Source organism: Misgurnus anguillicaudatus, chromosome 19 (assembly GCF_027580225.2).
Source record: "Misgurnus anguillicaudatus chromosome 19, ASM2758022v2, whole genome shotgun sequence".
Lineage (NCBI taxonomy): Eukaryota > Metazoa > Chordata > Actinopteri > Cypriniformes > Cobitidae > Misgurnus > Misgurnus anguillicaudatus.
Genome location: NC_073355.2, coordinates 40,865,354 through 40,881,747, shown reverse-complemented (window position 1 = coordinate 40,881,747; position 16,394 = coordinate 40,865,354). Strand labels below are relative to the sequence as shown.

Below are 16,394 nucleotides of genomic sequence, written 5' to 3'. Positions count from 1 at the left end.
AAATGTGATTACAGTTTTTAAAGCTATCAAAATATAATATAAATGTTTTTTTTTTACTTTTACCTTTTTCAGCTAAGAGCTACAATGGAAGAATTGAGAATTGTTCTGTTGGGTAAGCAAGGAGCAGGAAAGAGTGCATCAGGAAACACTCTTTTAGGTCGTAACCAATTTCGAACGGCAGCCCACACAGTTCGAGTAACCCAGATCTGTTCAGCGCAAACATCCACTATAGGCAAGCAACGGATCACGGTGGTTGATACACCTGGATGGCCCGATTCTTCATCTGAGACTGAAATTAAGCAGGAGATCATGAAATGCATTGACATGTGCAGTCCTGGACCTCATGTGTTTCTCCTGGTCTTGCCCCTCGGAAGATTTACTTACGAAGAGATAAAAACAATCATCGATATTATGACTGAATTTGGCCCTGAAGCTTACAAACACATGCTACTGCTGTTCACCAGAGGAGACGATCTGGAGGGGAAGACCATTGAAGACTACCTTAAAAATACACAAGAAGACCTAAAGAATATACTTGAGATGTGTTCTGGATACCATGTGTTCAACAACAGAGACAAAAACAAAAACATTCAAAGTCAAGTTTCTTCTATTTTACAGAAGATCAATCGTATGGTTGAAAACAATGCTAAAAAGTGTTACACAAAGACTATGTATCAAAATAAAGATCAACAAAGAAAACAAGAGCCATGGCAGACAAATGAAGAGAATTTGGCAGCAAGCAAATATACTACTAAACATAAAAATACAGAAACAAAGTTGGGGAAATACAGTGAAATGAATGAGAAAAGAGAAAAACAAAGCCAAATAAGAGAAGTGAGGAAACCGATTGATAAAGAAGAGAAAGACACAGAAATAGTGATGCCTATGAATAAAATATCTAGCAATGATAGTAAGGGAGCACATAGACAAGATTATAATAGAATGGAGCACATATCTGTTGATAGAAGGGACATTGAGTTGATGTTAGAGTTACAGAGAACCAATACAGAAAAACTTGAAAAAATGATAGCGCGTCTAGACCATTTGGAAAGGTGTCTACAAGAAATAAAAACTATGCTTGGTGAAAGATTGAATCAAGAGAATAAAAAAAAACTGAACAGAGAACCTACTGCTCAAGGCAATTCAGGTTTTATATCTAAGCTGTTTAGAAGCCGTTAGTTGTAAACGGATTTGTATGATGCTTAGTTTATATCAGGAAAATGCTCCTCAGTGCATGCATGATGTTCAGGGAGGGCACAACATGATCAATGGGCCCACTAAACCTAAACCATCTGCATTCTATGATCTTTACTTCTCTCAGCTTATCACACAATTTATTTTTCCACTTTTACCCTTTACTTACTAAAATCAACCCCTTCTTCAAATTCTGATTATATTGCAATTTACTGTATACTGTAATAATATTTATAGTTATATTCATATAGCAATACTGGACTCTTATATTCTGTAAACAAATATTTTGTATAATGAATGCTAAAAATAAATACATACATGTTTGTAAACGTATATCTGTTTTTTTTTTGACTGCAAGTGTCTGCAATAAAAACAACTAGTGTGTACATGTCAATGTTTTGATCACACATTTTTCCAAACACATTTTTACAATTTCCAATTTTTTATAAAGTCATTTAAGTAATATATTATTGTTGTTAATGATGGCTGGAGGTGTGCAAAACTAAAAGGGGTCAAAAAAAGTTTAACACACACTGAAAATTCATAATTAAATGTGAAAAACACAACACTGTAAAAAAAATCCGTAGAAATTACAGTATTACTTGCAGCTGGTTGCCGTTTACTAACCGTAGATTTAAATGTATGTTATTTACTGGCAACATTTTGTTCAAAGTTAAATGAACATTAAACATTTACAAGTCTTTGTCTTATATTTATTTATTTATAAATATATATTTATAAATATATATTTATTTATATTTTAATATATTCTATATTACATATATACATTTTAAAAATTGATATATAAAAAAAATTCTGAAATGAATGTGTGTGTGTGTGTGTGTGTGTGTGTGTGTGTACCTGGTAATTAGATAGGAATACCAGTGTTTTTGTGACCTTGTGGGGAAATGTTGATGTCCCCATGAGGAAAAAAGCTTATAAATCAAACAAAATGATGTTTCTTAAAAATGTGAAGTAGCAGAAGGGTTTTTGTGATGGTTGGGGTTAGGGAATGGGGTAGGTAAGGGGAATAGAATATACAGTTTGTACAGTATAAAATGCATTACGTTTATGGAATGTCCCCATAAAACATGGAAACCAGAGTGTGTGTGTGTGTGTGTGTGTGTGTGTGTGTCTGTGTGTGTGTGTGTGTGTGTTTTAATATACATAATAATTACACACATATATTATGCAAAAAAATCACTTTTAATTTGTATGCGATTAATCGCAATTAATCTTTGCCCAGCACTAATTTTTATTTTAAGAATACATGGTTCAAAAACAATAAAAATAACTATGGCTGTATTATTTATAACTTTGAAAGTTTTTTTATCTTATAAACCCACAAAGAGAAGTTGTAAAACCTGTTTAGGGATAGATGCAGTACAGTGTTATGTTCTAATGGGGGCCATATGTCAGTGTGATGTCGTGCAGTATCTTAGTTTCTGTTGTAGATCGCAAGGAACAAGCCCAGCCCTTATAAACTCACTCCTGTCTGGTTCTTTGTCATACTGAGTGAACATGGATCCACAATCTGAAGGTTTGAAGCAGAAATGGATAAACCGTAAGAGGATACATTAATAAGAACTGTTTGTTAATGTTCCTTCTGTTCCCTAGGAAATAAGCTGCGTATTATCCTGGTTGGGAAAACGGGGAGTGGGAAGAGTGCCACAGGAAATACCATCCTTGGAAAAGATGCTTTTCACAAAGAATCAAGCTCCAAGTCAGTGACCAGGGAGTGCAAGATGGCTACTGAAATTGTTGGTGATAAAGAAATCACAGTGGTGGACACTCCTGGATGGTGTGATACGGAGCTATCTGACAAAAAGTTGACGGCAGAAACAGTCAAGTGCATTGACCTGTCCTACCCTGGACCGCATGTCTTTCTACTTGTGTTAAGAATTGGTCGTTTCACAGATGAAGAGAAAAAAACAGTCCAGAAAATACGGGAGGTCTTTGGTGAAGATTCCATTAAATACACAATGATTCTGTTCACGAGAGGAGACGATCTGGAAGAGGACAAAAGTATCATTGACTATGTAAGAGAGGCTGCAACAGATCTTAAAGCTTTAGTTGATGAATGTGGGGGCAGATATCATGTTTTCAACAATAGAGATGAAAACCGTAACCAAGTAACAACACTCCTAAAGAAGATCCAAGATATGGTGAAAAGCAACAATGGCCAGTGCTTTTCTAACACGACATACCAACTATTACAAAAATACAAAACAAGAGAAGCTGAGTTAAAGGAGCAAATCCAAGCTGCTGAGAGGGAGAAGCGAGCCAAAAAAGCTGAGTTAAAAAAACTGGTGGAGGAGAATAAACACTACAAGAAGAGAGAGGCAGAGCTAGAGCAACAACTACAACAACAACAACAAGAAATACAAAAACAACAACATGAACAAAAAGTCAAAAAATTGATTGATCAGTTTTCAGTGATATCTGCAAATAAGCAAAAGCACGAAGAAAGCAGAAAAGTAGCTGAACTAAAACAGCAGCTGGAAAAAGAAATGGCTGACAAGGAAGCAATGTTAAAACGTCTACAAGAAAAGTCGAAATGCTGTATTTCATGAAAGCCTTGTTATTCTAGAGGTTTCTTAAAGGTTTTCAGAATTACTCATGATGTATCTCAATGGTAAAATGATTTTGGATTTTAAAAACAGACACTATCAAATCCATTCATGCTTTTAAAAACACATCATTTATATTGTCTCTTTAATTCTGCTTGCTGCATGATTTAAACCTGGAAAAAAAATCTGTATAACTGTTTAGTAAATCAGACAAAATTGTGTTTCTGATATAGCATCATAAATTCAGTGTAATTTTTTTCTCAAAGAAAACATTGTTGTAGCGACTTTCATCATTGCTCATTCTTACTTTTTAAATGTCAAAAATATATATTTATATTTTCTTGATACAATCACATGTGCAAGCCAATTATTTGTGACATCAAACCTTATGCAAAACTTGACCAATTTTTTTTATGGTTTAGTGATAATGAATATATATTTGGTGTTTTTGCATTAAATTTTAACTTTTTTTTCACAAGAGGAAAATAATAATAATTGATTACAATGATTGTGGATAATTTTTTAAATACACAACACAAGAGTGAAATGTAAGTGGTGTATGATAAAATTCACTAGATTTGGTGGTGTTGATTCTTTGTTCATGTAATCCTTTATCTACAGAAAACATATTCATGTATATAAAAATGTATTTGCTGTAATTGATAATAAATCTTTTTAATATTTGACTCTTAGTGAACTACTGTATGTGAACTAGCTAAACTATGAATGATCAAACTGAATAAATAAGCACTATAGTGTTTATTTTAATGGAAAACTACAAAAAAATGACTTCTGAAAACCCAAGTGAGTGGTGACTAATGCACTGATAGTATTATAAAACAAACCACTAAAAAGTTAGATTTAGTCCATTTTAGGCAAACGTTTTTATTCAAACAATGAGATCTACTGTAGTAAGGATTTTTATACTATATTTATACTACAATTTTGACATAACAGCTGTATTAATCCCTATTATCTATAAAGTGGATAGCACAGCCCTGTTGTCCACTACGTATAAAATATATGAATAAAAATAAGTGTGCAAATTCAAACAACATATACTTTCTGCATCAAAAAGAGGTTTGATCTTACATAATTGTATTTTTATTGGTCAGAAGTCAATCATCCTATTCTTTGATACTAATGGTCCAGAATGAGGCTGGTGAAATTTAGACAGATGTAAAGTACAGGTGCTGGTCATATAATTAGAATATCATGAAAAAGTTTATTTATTTCACTAATTCCATTCAAAAAGTCAAATTTGTTTATTATATTCATTCATTACACACAGACTGATATATTTCAAATGTTTATTTCCAAAAATCCCAAATTCAGTATCTCAGAAAATTAGAATATTACGTAAGACCAATACAAAGAAAGTATTTTTGGAAATCTTGGCCAACTGAAAAGTATGAACATGGAGAGTATAAGCATGTACACTGCCCTACAAAGGCAAAAGACCTTAACTCGCTAGAGTGTGAAACTGAGAAAAATGACTTTAAAGTTTAGACTTATGGTGAGTTTCAGTTGTCAGTTAATTTCTTCTTTGTTTTTATTTTCTCGAAAAAACATAAAATTGACTCAAGATACTAATGCAAATAATAAAGAAGGTCTTGAATGTCTCAAAAATATCAATAAGTAATTTTTGACCAAAAACAAAGTTACTGCCTTTTGCCTTTGTAGGGCAGTACAGCACTCAATACTTAGTTGGGGCTCATTTTGCCAAAATTACTGCAGCAATACGGTGGGCATGGAGTCAATCAGTCTGCTACTGCTCAAATTGTGGGATTTTAATGTCATATGTTTTATTAATATTGTATTTAGAAGTGTTTTCAATAATCATTATAGTATGCTGAAGTAAAAGATTGTTTGTGTTTGTCTGAGAGAGTGGAAAGTTACTGAGAGGAAGCAGCCTCTGTGTTTGCAAAAGTTACAAGGTCGTGGTTGGATTAGTGAGGAATTTGCAGGTGGCAACATTCAAGATAAAGAGCGAGGCTTAAAGAAGAAAAGCAGACAAATAACCATGTATTAACTAATGCTTTAATATTCACAGGATAAAATATGCAATATATTTCTTACTTAATCAGTATTAATCATTGAATAATTGATGTAATAAAGATATGATGTTGTCTTTGATAAATGTGTATTAACCAATGAAATGAAGGTTGTATACAGAATAACCTAATGGAGACATGGCAGCTTAACCTTGAAGAACAGAACCTCCTGTGTTTGTTCTTTGTGTGTGTATCATTTCTTCCCTAACAGATTGGGTGTGGTGATGGAGTCAGATGTACGAGGGGAACGGCCTTTGTGGGTGGAGATTCTAAGAAGAAAGATCGACGTCATATATTTTATAAATATGCATGTTACTTTTTGGGCTGGTAGTTCATTGCTTGAGATGACCCAGCGCTGTAAAACTTTTTCATATCTGATCAATAAATAACTTAATTTTAATACCGTGTCTTTCCTCCAATTATGAACATGCAATGGACCCTTAAGGTCCAACAATTGGTGACCCCGACGTTCTTTGGAGGGAAGGAGAGAGTGAGAGGAAGGAGGGTTTCACATTGAAGAAACCAGAGTAAGCGAGGACTCCCTTTCAACACAAAAAGAGCGCTCTATTAAAATAAGGTAAGCAGAAGCCTGTTTTATCGAATTCTGCTATTTGGATATACCAAATTACTTGTGTTGATAAGGAGATCCGAACTGAAATACAAATTTACATTTTTGTAAATTGATCAGAGTGAAAAACTTTTTGAAATCTTTGAATTTTGTTATTAAATAAAAGGTTGAGGAGTCCTTTAACGCATTAGGCGTTATAAAATACCAACTTGGTTGTAGCCAAAAGGAGTGAAAGGCTCTTGGATGAAAGGTCCATAAATACTGTTAATGGCGGTGTAAGTTAACAGAATTAATTAAAAAGGTTGGAGGCCTTTAACACATTAGGTGTTATAAAATACCGACTCAGGTTGTAGCCTGTAAGGGGTGCAAGGCCCGTTGGATGAAAGGTCCACGAATACTGTTAATGGCGGTGTAAGTTAACAGAATTAATTAAAAAGGTTGAGGATTCCTTTAATACATTAGGTATTATAAAATACCAACTCAGGTTGTATAGCCTGTAGGGGGTGTACAGCAGCCCGTTGGATGAGAGGTCCACGAATACTGGAAAGAAGAAGTGACGTCTTAATGTGAATAGTATTGTTGATATATTGTTGTTATTTTTGTGACATTTCTGTGAAAGTTGTATTGTGTTTGTATTGCGGGTGAAACTCCTGAAAACTACTGGTGTATATATCTTTCTGCTAGAAAAGAGTGACGTGTTGTGCTTTTTGAAGTTTTGAATGCTTGTAAATTGTGTAAAAATGGCGAAATTTTTAAAAAAAATTGATGAGTATGGTTGCCTAACAGTGTATGTGCAATGGCAAAAAGGCAAGTAGTTTGGAAAGGGACCAACTGTAAAAGACTCAGAAACAGATTTGAGAAAGGGGACGAGAATCGCTTTTGTTGCAGCTGAAGTCGAGACGATTACAAAGAGAAAAGGGGAAGTTGACAGTTGTGCTGTGAGCGAGCAAAAGGTAGAACAAGGAAGCACTGAGCCAGTACCCTCAGCCCCACCCATGGCTCCTCCTCAAGTGAAGTCACTATACCCCTCACTGCACACACCTCCTCCTTATGAGGAAAAGTCTGTTTCGATCTCAAAGCAACAGCTGGTGTTAACAGTAAACAGCGGTGAACTAGATGCTGAATTTGATGAAATAAAGGCCCTGAAAATAAAAATGGAAAGATTACAACAAACAATTATGACACAGGGAGAGATAATCACAACTCTATTAAGATTACAGAGAAATACAAATGATAGCAACATGGGAAAGAGATCTTGTGTATTACACAGACAGGGCCATAAACAAATCACACAAACAGAACTATTAGAGGTAGATAAGATTAAGAATAAGCTTTTGAAACTGCAGCTAGAACAGACTAAACAGGCAAACACAAAAAAGAAACAAATGCCCCAGCAGGCCCAACCAACACCAGTAGCTATCACAACTAGTGTCCCGGACAACGTACAATATCCCAATCAGCCCATAGATCCATATACAGCCCCACCCTATACAGGAAACCCATGGGAGGGATATAACCAACAGAGAAGGGGAGGGCCAAGAAGGAGTAGTAGACCAAAACGGGGAGGTTTTGGAGGTTTTGGCAGGAATACATGTTATGTGTGTGGACAGGAAGGACATTGGAGACGGCATTGTCCCAACACTTGGTCACAGCCCCAAAATTCTGGTGCTAGACCACTTAACGGATCACCTGCGGGGGGATGGGGTCCCCGAGGAGGTGGTGCCGGGCGTGGAGCCGATGGCTATGGCAGGGGGCCACCGAGATCGCACAACCCATCACAACCAGATTTAATGGCGCCTATGCACCCAACATGGGGCCAAAGGGAGTGATGCGGATGAATGACGGGGCACACAGGAACCCACCATGAAAGGAATGGCTGGACCTCTCATGGACCATTAAGAGCCCTAGTGGATAATGGGCCTAAATAGTCCACTGTAAAAAAAAAAAAAAAAAAAATTTCAACAACGGTGGAGATAATGGGTTTCTGGTAAAATTGAAAAGTGACTATCAACAAATCACTACCCTATAAGGTAGCAAACCAGTCTAGTTTGCACGCATTTCTGTATTCCTCCAACACACCAGTTAATAATAGATAGGGACCTAGAAATTACTATGACCTGTCAATGTTGTAATGTGCCCCCGGACGGATGGGGCACAAATGAATGGCTAATTGAACTATGGAGAGATAGAGCCTTATGTCTGACCCAGGACCAGAGACTTATGTTTTTTTTTTTTTTTATATATATATATATATTTTTTTGGGGGGCCTTATAAACAACAAACAATAGATAATAAGGTATGTACCAATATATAAAACGGTGTCTTAGATAAAGTTTACCAAAAAAAAAAAACAAAAAAAAAATCCTGCCCAGCCAAACCTGAAATTATGTCCATGAGGGTGTAAACATGACTGATCTAATCACTGAGGGTGAGCCATATGACTGCATACCATTGACGGAAAAAGCAAACAAATTGAGAGATGGTTTGTTCGCGGTACCACTGACAACTCCCCCACCGGTAATCACGTTATTTATGGATGGCTTTGTTTTAGAGCATCAGATGGTACGCTAAAGGCAGGGTTTGCTGTCACTGCATGAAAAGAGCTGTATACGGACAAATACGGGATGGGAAATCCCTGCTAAACTTTAGGTTTGCCAGATTTTTGAGGCAGAGTGCTTGGAAAGGTAATACACCAAAGTAAACTTGTGAAACATCCAGAAACTTTACGTTTGTGGATGTATATAGGAACTGGTGGAAGTTTCCAGTAATCCTTACAGCTGGTTGTGAGAAAAAGTGGGTGTGAGGTGTGAAGGGCTTTTTATATGTTAATGACCCACAGGTAGGGGTGTCTTCTTTGTTTTCAGAGCTGAGTGGGGTGGGGTGGGGGGTTAACCATGTCTCTTTAAGACAGCACATACAGTATTGTGGTACATAAAAACTGTTTTCTAAATACGTTTATTATTAATATAATTTAATTAGTCTATTTAAGAAACTTAGCATCATTCAAAATAACTAAAATTCTATGGACACAATTAAAATTTTAATGTGTGAAAATTATGTCTCTGACTCAAGAGAAATGCAACAAATGTTATTCCAGAATATTTATTTCCAACACTTTGAAAACATGTCTCCAACTGCCCTAGGTCAGAATATTGTGCACGTTTCTCTCAATGCTGCATACATCGTTTAAAAGAAGCCGTTCAAATGACATCATGTAACACATTTTTGCTAGCTAGGATATTGATAAATTAGTCAGTGAAATGTTAAAGCTGCTTGATTTTGCTGATGTCTCATGATTTGAAGTTCACTGTTTCTATTGTTATTATAATTCTACCCTAACATTTCATTAAATCTTTTAAAATAGAAACAGAAATATCAATAGACAGGTCCATAATCTAAAAAAACAGTCTTTCACATGTGAATGCAAAACATGTTCGGTGATACTGACTGACAAACTTGGGTAAACATATCTGCAGATACCTGTCAGCTACTGTACTTCTAATCCAGAGGTGCCCAAAGTTGGCCCACAATAGATCTTTAATTTGGCCCATCATGCCACGTGAGATAAGGAAAAAGAATAAAAGTTATTGACGCAGATGATCATATTTTTAATTAAACATTTTCTAAAATGTATCATTTTTTGTTGTATTTTTACATTACAAAAATGTAAATTAATATTAAATGCAAGGGATTAAAGTGATTTTTTTTATGTTTCATGCATACTTGAAGGTGTATAAAATGCATCACGAAACTAAATGAACTCGGGTACTACAGGCTAAAAATGAAGAGGTTTTGGCAGGGGCACACAGAGAAAAGGATATTTAAAATTGATTGGCAAAATGATTTCTTTTTTTACAAAAAGCCTTGGAAAATAAAACTGCATTAGTTATGCATAAACAGAGTAATGTTTGTCTATTTATTTTTAAAATATTAGAAAATTATAAATTAGGGGTTATCAGAGCAACTTTAATTTTAATATAACACAACACCATTTACTTTTGGCCCACGGCCCTCAGTCAGGTTTGGCCCTTGTAAGGAAAATGTTCGGGCACCAATCAATGTGTAGTCTAAGTCTATCTGAGGAGGTAACTGTTAGCATATGATAATGTGTGCTTGTACAAAGTCAGACCACATATTATCATGTTTATCTTCAATCAATCAATTTAAATAAAAGAGATGGGGACTTTATAATATAATAAGGGTCCATATATCACAGTGATAATAGACATACATGTATTTTTACTTTAACATGAACTAAAGCTGAGTTAAGGCATATACTATCATAAACTAATGAAGAGTCATCATTAACATGACATGTTTTTCATTGTTAGTTAATGCATTCATTTACAATAAATTAATTTGGGTTCATGTTGTAATTAAGTAAGTTCAGTAAGTTACATGTCTTAACTCAGCATTAGTTTACTTATATTTAAGTAAGAATTCATTTAGGTAAACGTTCAATGTTTCCAATGATGAGCAGTTAATCAACTAAACCCAGAGATCATTCCTGAGGCATGTTTAAAGAGTTTTGTATTTCATCAAGTAAGTGCTGATTCACAAAGATTTTATATTTAAGAAAATCTGAGCATCATTCAAAATAACTGTTAACATGTTTGTCAACTAAACATGTTTTGTCAATGTTTTAAACTTTATAGAAATATTTTTTATTTTTTATTAATGACCAAGTATAAAGAACAATGCATAGTGTGAAAACGCGGATTATATAAGTATATAATAAAGTGCGAGCAGAGGATCAATCAAACTTGGGCTGGAATGATTGTAGTGCATCCAATGGATCTTGGAAATCGTAGTTTACATCTACAGCAGCATATGCTACAGCAGTGACAACGCCAAAGAAAAGGACTACATTTCCCAGAATGCACCTGCACCCACTCATCTGCCCCACCCTTCAGGTGCGACTGCTTGACCTATGGGCTTGACGGGAAAATTCAAAATCGCGAACCGTTACAGCCTGGACTACTCTTTGTTTGCTTGCACATCAACAGTAAGGTAAGTTTGATTTAATTAGTTTGTCTGCATCGCGCTGATCGGTTGCCTTTTTGTTCATATTATGTTATTTACTATGATTTGTTTTTGTCTTTATACTAGAACTGTTTGAATTTAAAGCACAAACAGTAAAACATTAAGGGTATACATGGTACACAGCGGTAAACATGAGGTTAAAAATACGCGAAGTAACATTCAAACCGGGCTGTTAAAAGAATCAATTCGATGTTTAAGTTTTTAAAAACAAAACTTTTAAGAAGCCAAGATGAGACGTTCTTTGCTTAAAACAAACAAAACAACAGTAACTTGTGTGTTGGAAATGTTAGCAGCTAGCAAGTGTCTCTCTGCTATTTTAAATGATACACAGACGATCTTTTGTTTAAAAGCTCTTTGCTTTAGTTCGGGTAGATGCTGCTTATTTTTCAATACGGTTTTAATAGCTTTATATTGATTTGTAACAAAGCCAGCTTCACTTTGAGAGAACCTAGATGCTAATTGTAAAGAAGCTTGGAGTCATATTTTAACGTAATGTGTTTGCTGTTCTTCATCTTTTTAAATATGAAGTCTATCCATGTTTGTGTTTACAGAGGTCATGTACACTGTGGTCAACTTTGTGGACGCTGAAGAGGTTTCTGGGTAAAGATGATGTAAGTTTATTGATTCAATTTTAAAAATCAAACAGGTTAAATAGTAAACAGATGTGTTATGATGTATGTGATTTTTAATTCTGTGTTTGACAGAGAAATATAATGAGGTAACAGTGGAAGCTAAAACATCAGACTGATCCAGACACTGAAGAAATTGATGTCACTGCAATCTGGCCAAAATGATGTAAGTTTGATAATGAAATTATTAAATCAAAGAGGTTATGATGTATGTGATTCTATTTTTATTCTGTGTTTGATAGACAACTATGTTGAAGTAGCCTACTGTAATGAAGCTGCAGAACGTCACAGAGACTCTGAGGACATCAACACAGAAAATCTAGTAAGAAGTTATGAAGACATTATGAAGTTCTTTGATCATATATTGTTGTATCTTTGTACAGTTAAAGTAAACTTTCTAAAATGTACAACTTTATGCCATTTGATTTGTCGTGTGTGTGTATCTGTATATGTGTATAAGTATTATGCCAAATACTTATGTACTTTAATATTTCCAAAGGGCTCCAAAGAGATGTCTGTCCAGATGAGGGTGCATCAACGTTACCTTTGCTGACAAGTATATGCTTTTAGCAGTTAACTTAACTCAAACCATTTAAGGAAATCGGTTGCCTTAAACCATTAAGTTTTAAAAAACATACATTTGAGTACTTTGAACTTAAGTCTTGTGCAATTATGCACTTATATTTAGGTAGCGTGAACTTAAACAAATTGAGTCACATGCAGTTAAGCACTTATATTTAAGTTCACAGTACTCAAATCTATGTGTTTTAAAACTTGAATGGTTTAATGCAACCGTTTTTTTTTTTAAATGTGAGAAATTACAGTGTTACAGTGAAAATTGTTTGAATAATTCCAAGACAGAGCTCTGTGATTAATTATACACTGCAAAAAAATCACTTTCTAACACTTTTTATCTGGTTTTCAGTAGAAAAACTAAAAATTCTTAAATCAAGATGTATTTTCTTGATGAGCAAAATTACCTTAGAAAATATGTCTAGTTTTTAGACAAAAATATACAATTTAAGATAATTTGTGCCTAAACAAGCAAAAATATCTAACATTGGGGTGAGAAAATTGTGTTTTAATTAAGTTTTTAAGATAAAAGAAAACTTAAGATTTTTTTTCTCACACTATTGTAGGATGTTTTTGCTTGTTTTAGGCACAAATTCACTTAATGTATGTGTGTGTATTTTATTCATTTATTTTGTCTAGAACTAGACTTATTTTCATTTGTGTGGTTCTCAATTTCAAAATATGTGTTCTGCGTGTATGTGTATCACGTGTTTTGACTAAACACGTGATGCACGTGGTTTACATGAAGCAACAAACACATATTTTAAAAACACAAGCAACACACATGACACTCCGAACACTTATTTTGAATTTGCAACCCTCGGATAGCAGTCACGAGCCGCCACTGCTACATTACATTGTACTGCTTTGAATATAGTTTTCATTGTTGCTTTTATTTTGTTTTATTTTACTCTAATATTGCTTTCTCTGTCTGTATATTTATGAGTTTAAATTGTATTGTTTATGTATGCAACTTTTAATATTTGTGTATTATATTATTTTGTGATTGTGACAATTGTGGATTGTTCAGTTTTTTTTTAAATAAACGTTTCAAGCTCAATTCAAGTTTTTATTTTTTTAAGGGTTTTGGGGATGTACAGTATAGTAGTATATAGTGGGGGGGGGGGGTTGTAGTCTATCTGCATAGCAGGCAAATAACCAATCAAGTCACTAAGCTATGAGGGCTTGGGTTGGGCTTAAAACAAAGTGTAACCAATCAAATCATCTCAACTGGAAAGTTTCAAAGTTGTGTCCCAATAGTTGTCAGAGTCTTGGGAGGGGGTTTTAAAAGCAACCAATCAGTGTTGAGATTAAACACCAATGGGGACACTAGAATTGTGCAAAGGTGTGAAATTCCAGAACCTCTGTAGGTGTGAAAGTGGCTCCTGCCAAAATCTTCAATGGGATTATTTGCCATGGCAACAAATGGCTGCATATTCCACGGGGATATCCCCTCAGCAAGATACATCCGAATTGGTATCATTACGTGAGTTTCCTAACTTGGTGGAATTAGTAGTTTACCCTCAGTGGAACTAGTAGATACTCCCGAAAATCAGTGGTGTTTACAGGAGTTTCCTAGTACGGATACACTTCTTTTCATGCAGTGTGTGGTTGACCAGGTTGAGGGTGATTTTGTGACTAGAGTGAGTGGTAAATTGGAGGGTAAGCAGTCAGCACAGACAGCTGAAATGATAGCTGTTATCAAAGCCTTGCACTACACTGGTGAAGAGAGGGTGATTATTTATAGTGACTATGCATATGTGATTGGTACAGTATATGTGACCCGCTCTGGCGAAATGAGTCGGAAGTCGCAACGTTCCGTTTTAAGATATGAGCCGATAATGTGGAAAAACAATGAAATTATCAAAAAAAATATTTTTAGCTAATATCAAAGAACAGACATTAAAAAATAATCTCCCAAAGTTTCGTAGTCCAAATAATTGAGTAAAGGTGTTTAAATGACTATTAAAGTTGAAACAGTTTTACTAAATTCGCTGGAAATAAACATTGCTTATGTCAAATCCTCTCCTCACCTCCGAGCATTTCGGGGGATCCCCTGGCCCTGAAACGTCACTCTCTCTCCAAATATGGTGTTACACGTTGTTTTAGAGCCAATCAGAAATCTTCATAAAGGCTGATCATTTGTCAATGGGAAACCCCGGGGCACGCGATTGGTCCAGCCATCCTCCTGTCATACTCACATCACTCTCCTCTCCTATTTAACTCCTTTTTGAATTGGTTACAGTGTTATTGTCAACTAACCTACACAAAGATATGATTACATAGGCAAGCATTATTGTTTTCTTTTTGCTTGTCTCTCTGCCTCTCAATTTCTCTCACACGCAAACGCGCGCGCGCACACACGCGAACACACACACACACGTGCGCGGACACGCATGTGTGCGCGCACGCACGCACGCACGCACACACACACACACACACACAAACACACATTGTTTTGTGGGGACATTCCATAGACGTAATTTTCTATTCCCTTCCCCTAACTCAAAACCCAACCATCACAGAAACCTGTTACTTCACATTTTCAATAAACATCATTCTGTTTGATTTATAAGCTAGTTTCCTGGTTTACTGTAATGGCATTTATATTAATGTCTTTGGTCAAATTAAGCTGTAAAATAAATAGTTTATCCCTTTAAAAATGCAATGGATTTTGAAAGATGTCTACAAAAAACGGGCAAAAACTTTAAAGGCGTTTTTCTCAGGTTTTTAGTTAGAAAAAGAGGACAGACAACCTTAATTCAAATGTCTATATCTTTAAAACCATTCAAGGTATGCCTTTGACTGGGATATCATTTGAAAGCTTATGGTCTCCTCTTTTCATTGATACCAAAATCTCAATTTTGAAATTTGGGTCACTGTGACTCATTTTGCTGGATCAGGTCACATATATGGAACTGCCATATGGCAGATAGGTGGGTTTGAAACCAGGAAAGGCCGGCCTATAATAAATGCTAGCGAAGCCTGACACATAATACAGGCTGTGAAGGTACCTAATGAAGTGGTTGTTGTCAACTGCCTAATAAATCACTTATATCCCCAACCATGGTTTCCCAAGACAAAGTTAGATCTGACAAACTGACAAACACGCACTGGAATTGACATATAGTTTCGGGGCTGCTCATCGCCCCAATGACAGAGCAAAGCTGAAATAATGAACCTGACTTTGACATTAAAACTTGACTTGACAAAATCTGTGCACAGACAAAAATAACATGGCTTGAGGCATTACCAATTGCATTAATGTCTATTCGCTCTTCTGTTAACAGGATTTCTGGTTTCACATCCTTTGAATTGCTTACAGGTCGACAGTTTCCAGGCCCACGGAACGCCTTGGTGTAGGATCCAATCCTGCCACTAACTGATGATGTTTATTTCTACAAACTAACTGCTATGATTAAACATTTTTCCTGCCAGGCTACACGACACCGGGACAACGACCAAGCTGTTACAAATGATGATTGAGTGAAAGTGAAGGTGTTCAGACGGTGCTGGGCCGAACCGAGACGGTCCAGGCCACCGAGAGTAAAAGCAAAAACCTAACATGGTGTCGAGCTACAGGTCAAAGGCGACACCTGGTTCCATCTCTCTTCTTGTGTTCCATGTGATTCTCCCAGCAGGTCTCTCACAGAAATCGGTGTGGACCTGAGGACTCAGGTCCAAGAGAGGGAGAGTGTTGAAAGTGAAAGTGAAAGTAAATCAGCTGGAATACAGAGAGAACAAACAGGAAGTGAAACATCAG

At 35.6% G+C, this 16,394-nt stretch overlaps 1 protein-coding gene and 1 long non-coding RNA gene across 2 annotated transcripts; both read left to right on the top strand.

Annotated features, from left to right (window-relative positions):
- The first annotated feature begins 2,715 nt into the window (after positions 1-2,715).
- On the top strand, positions 2,716-3,830 carry LOC141350851 (GTPase IMAP family member 7-like). The gene is made up of 2 exons (XM_073856685.1): positions 2,716-2,758; positions 2,812-3,830. The coding sequence occupies exons 1-2, from the start codon at positions 2,716-2,718 to the stop codon at positions 3,765-3,767; spliced, it is 999 nt and encodes a 332-aa protein (XP_073712786.1). The 3' UTR covers positions 3,768-3,830.
- Positions 3,831-10,541: 6,711 nt separating this feature from the next.
- LOC129454549 (uncharacterized) lies at positions 10,542-13,173 on the top strand. Its single transcript, XR_012359375.1, has 5 exons — positions 10,542-11,396; positions 11,981-12,040; positions 12,134-12,224; positions 12,301-12,380; positions 12,558-13,173. It is a non-coding gene; the product is annotated as an uncharacterized lncRNA (long non-coding RNA).
- The last annotated feature ends 3,221 nt before the right edge of the window (positions 13,174-16,394 follow it).

Bases quoted from the DNA above. Each gene is read 5' to 3' on its own strand.
- LOC141350851 (XM_073856685.1), top strand. From the start codon at position 2,716: ATGGATCCACAATCTGAAGGTTTGAAGCAGAAATGGATAAACC. The intron at 2,759-2,811 runs GTAAGAGGATAC...TCTGTTCCCTAG, and splicing joins GAAGCAGAAATGGATAAACC to GAAATAAGCTGCGTATTATC.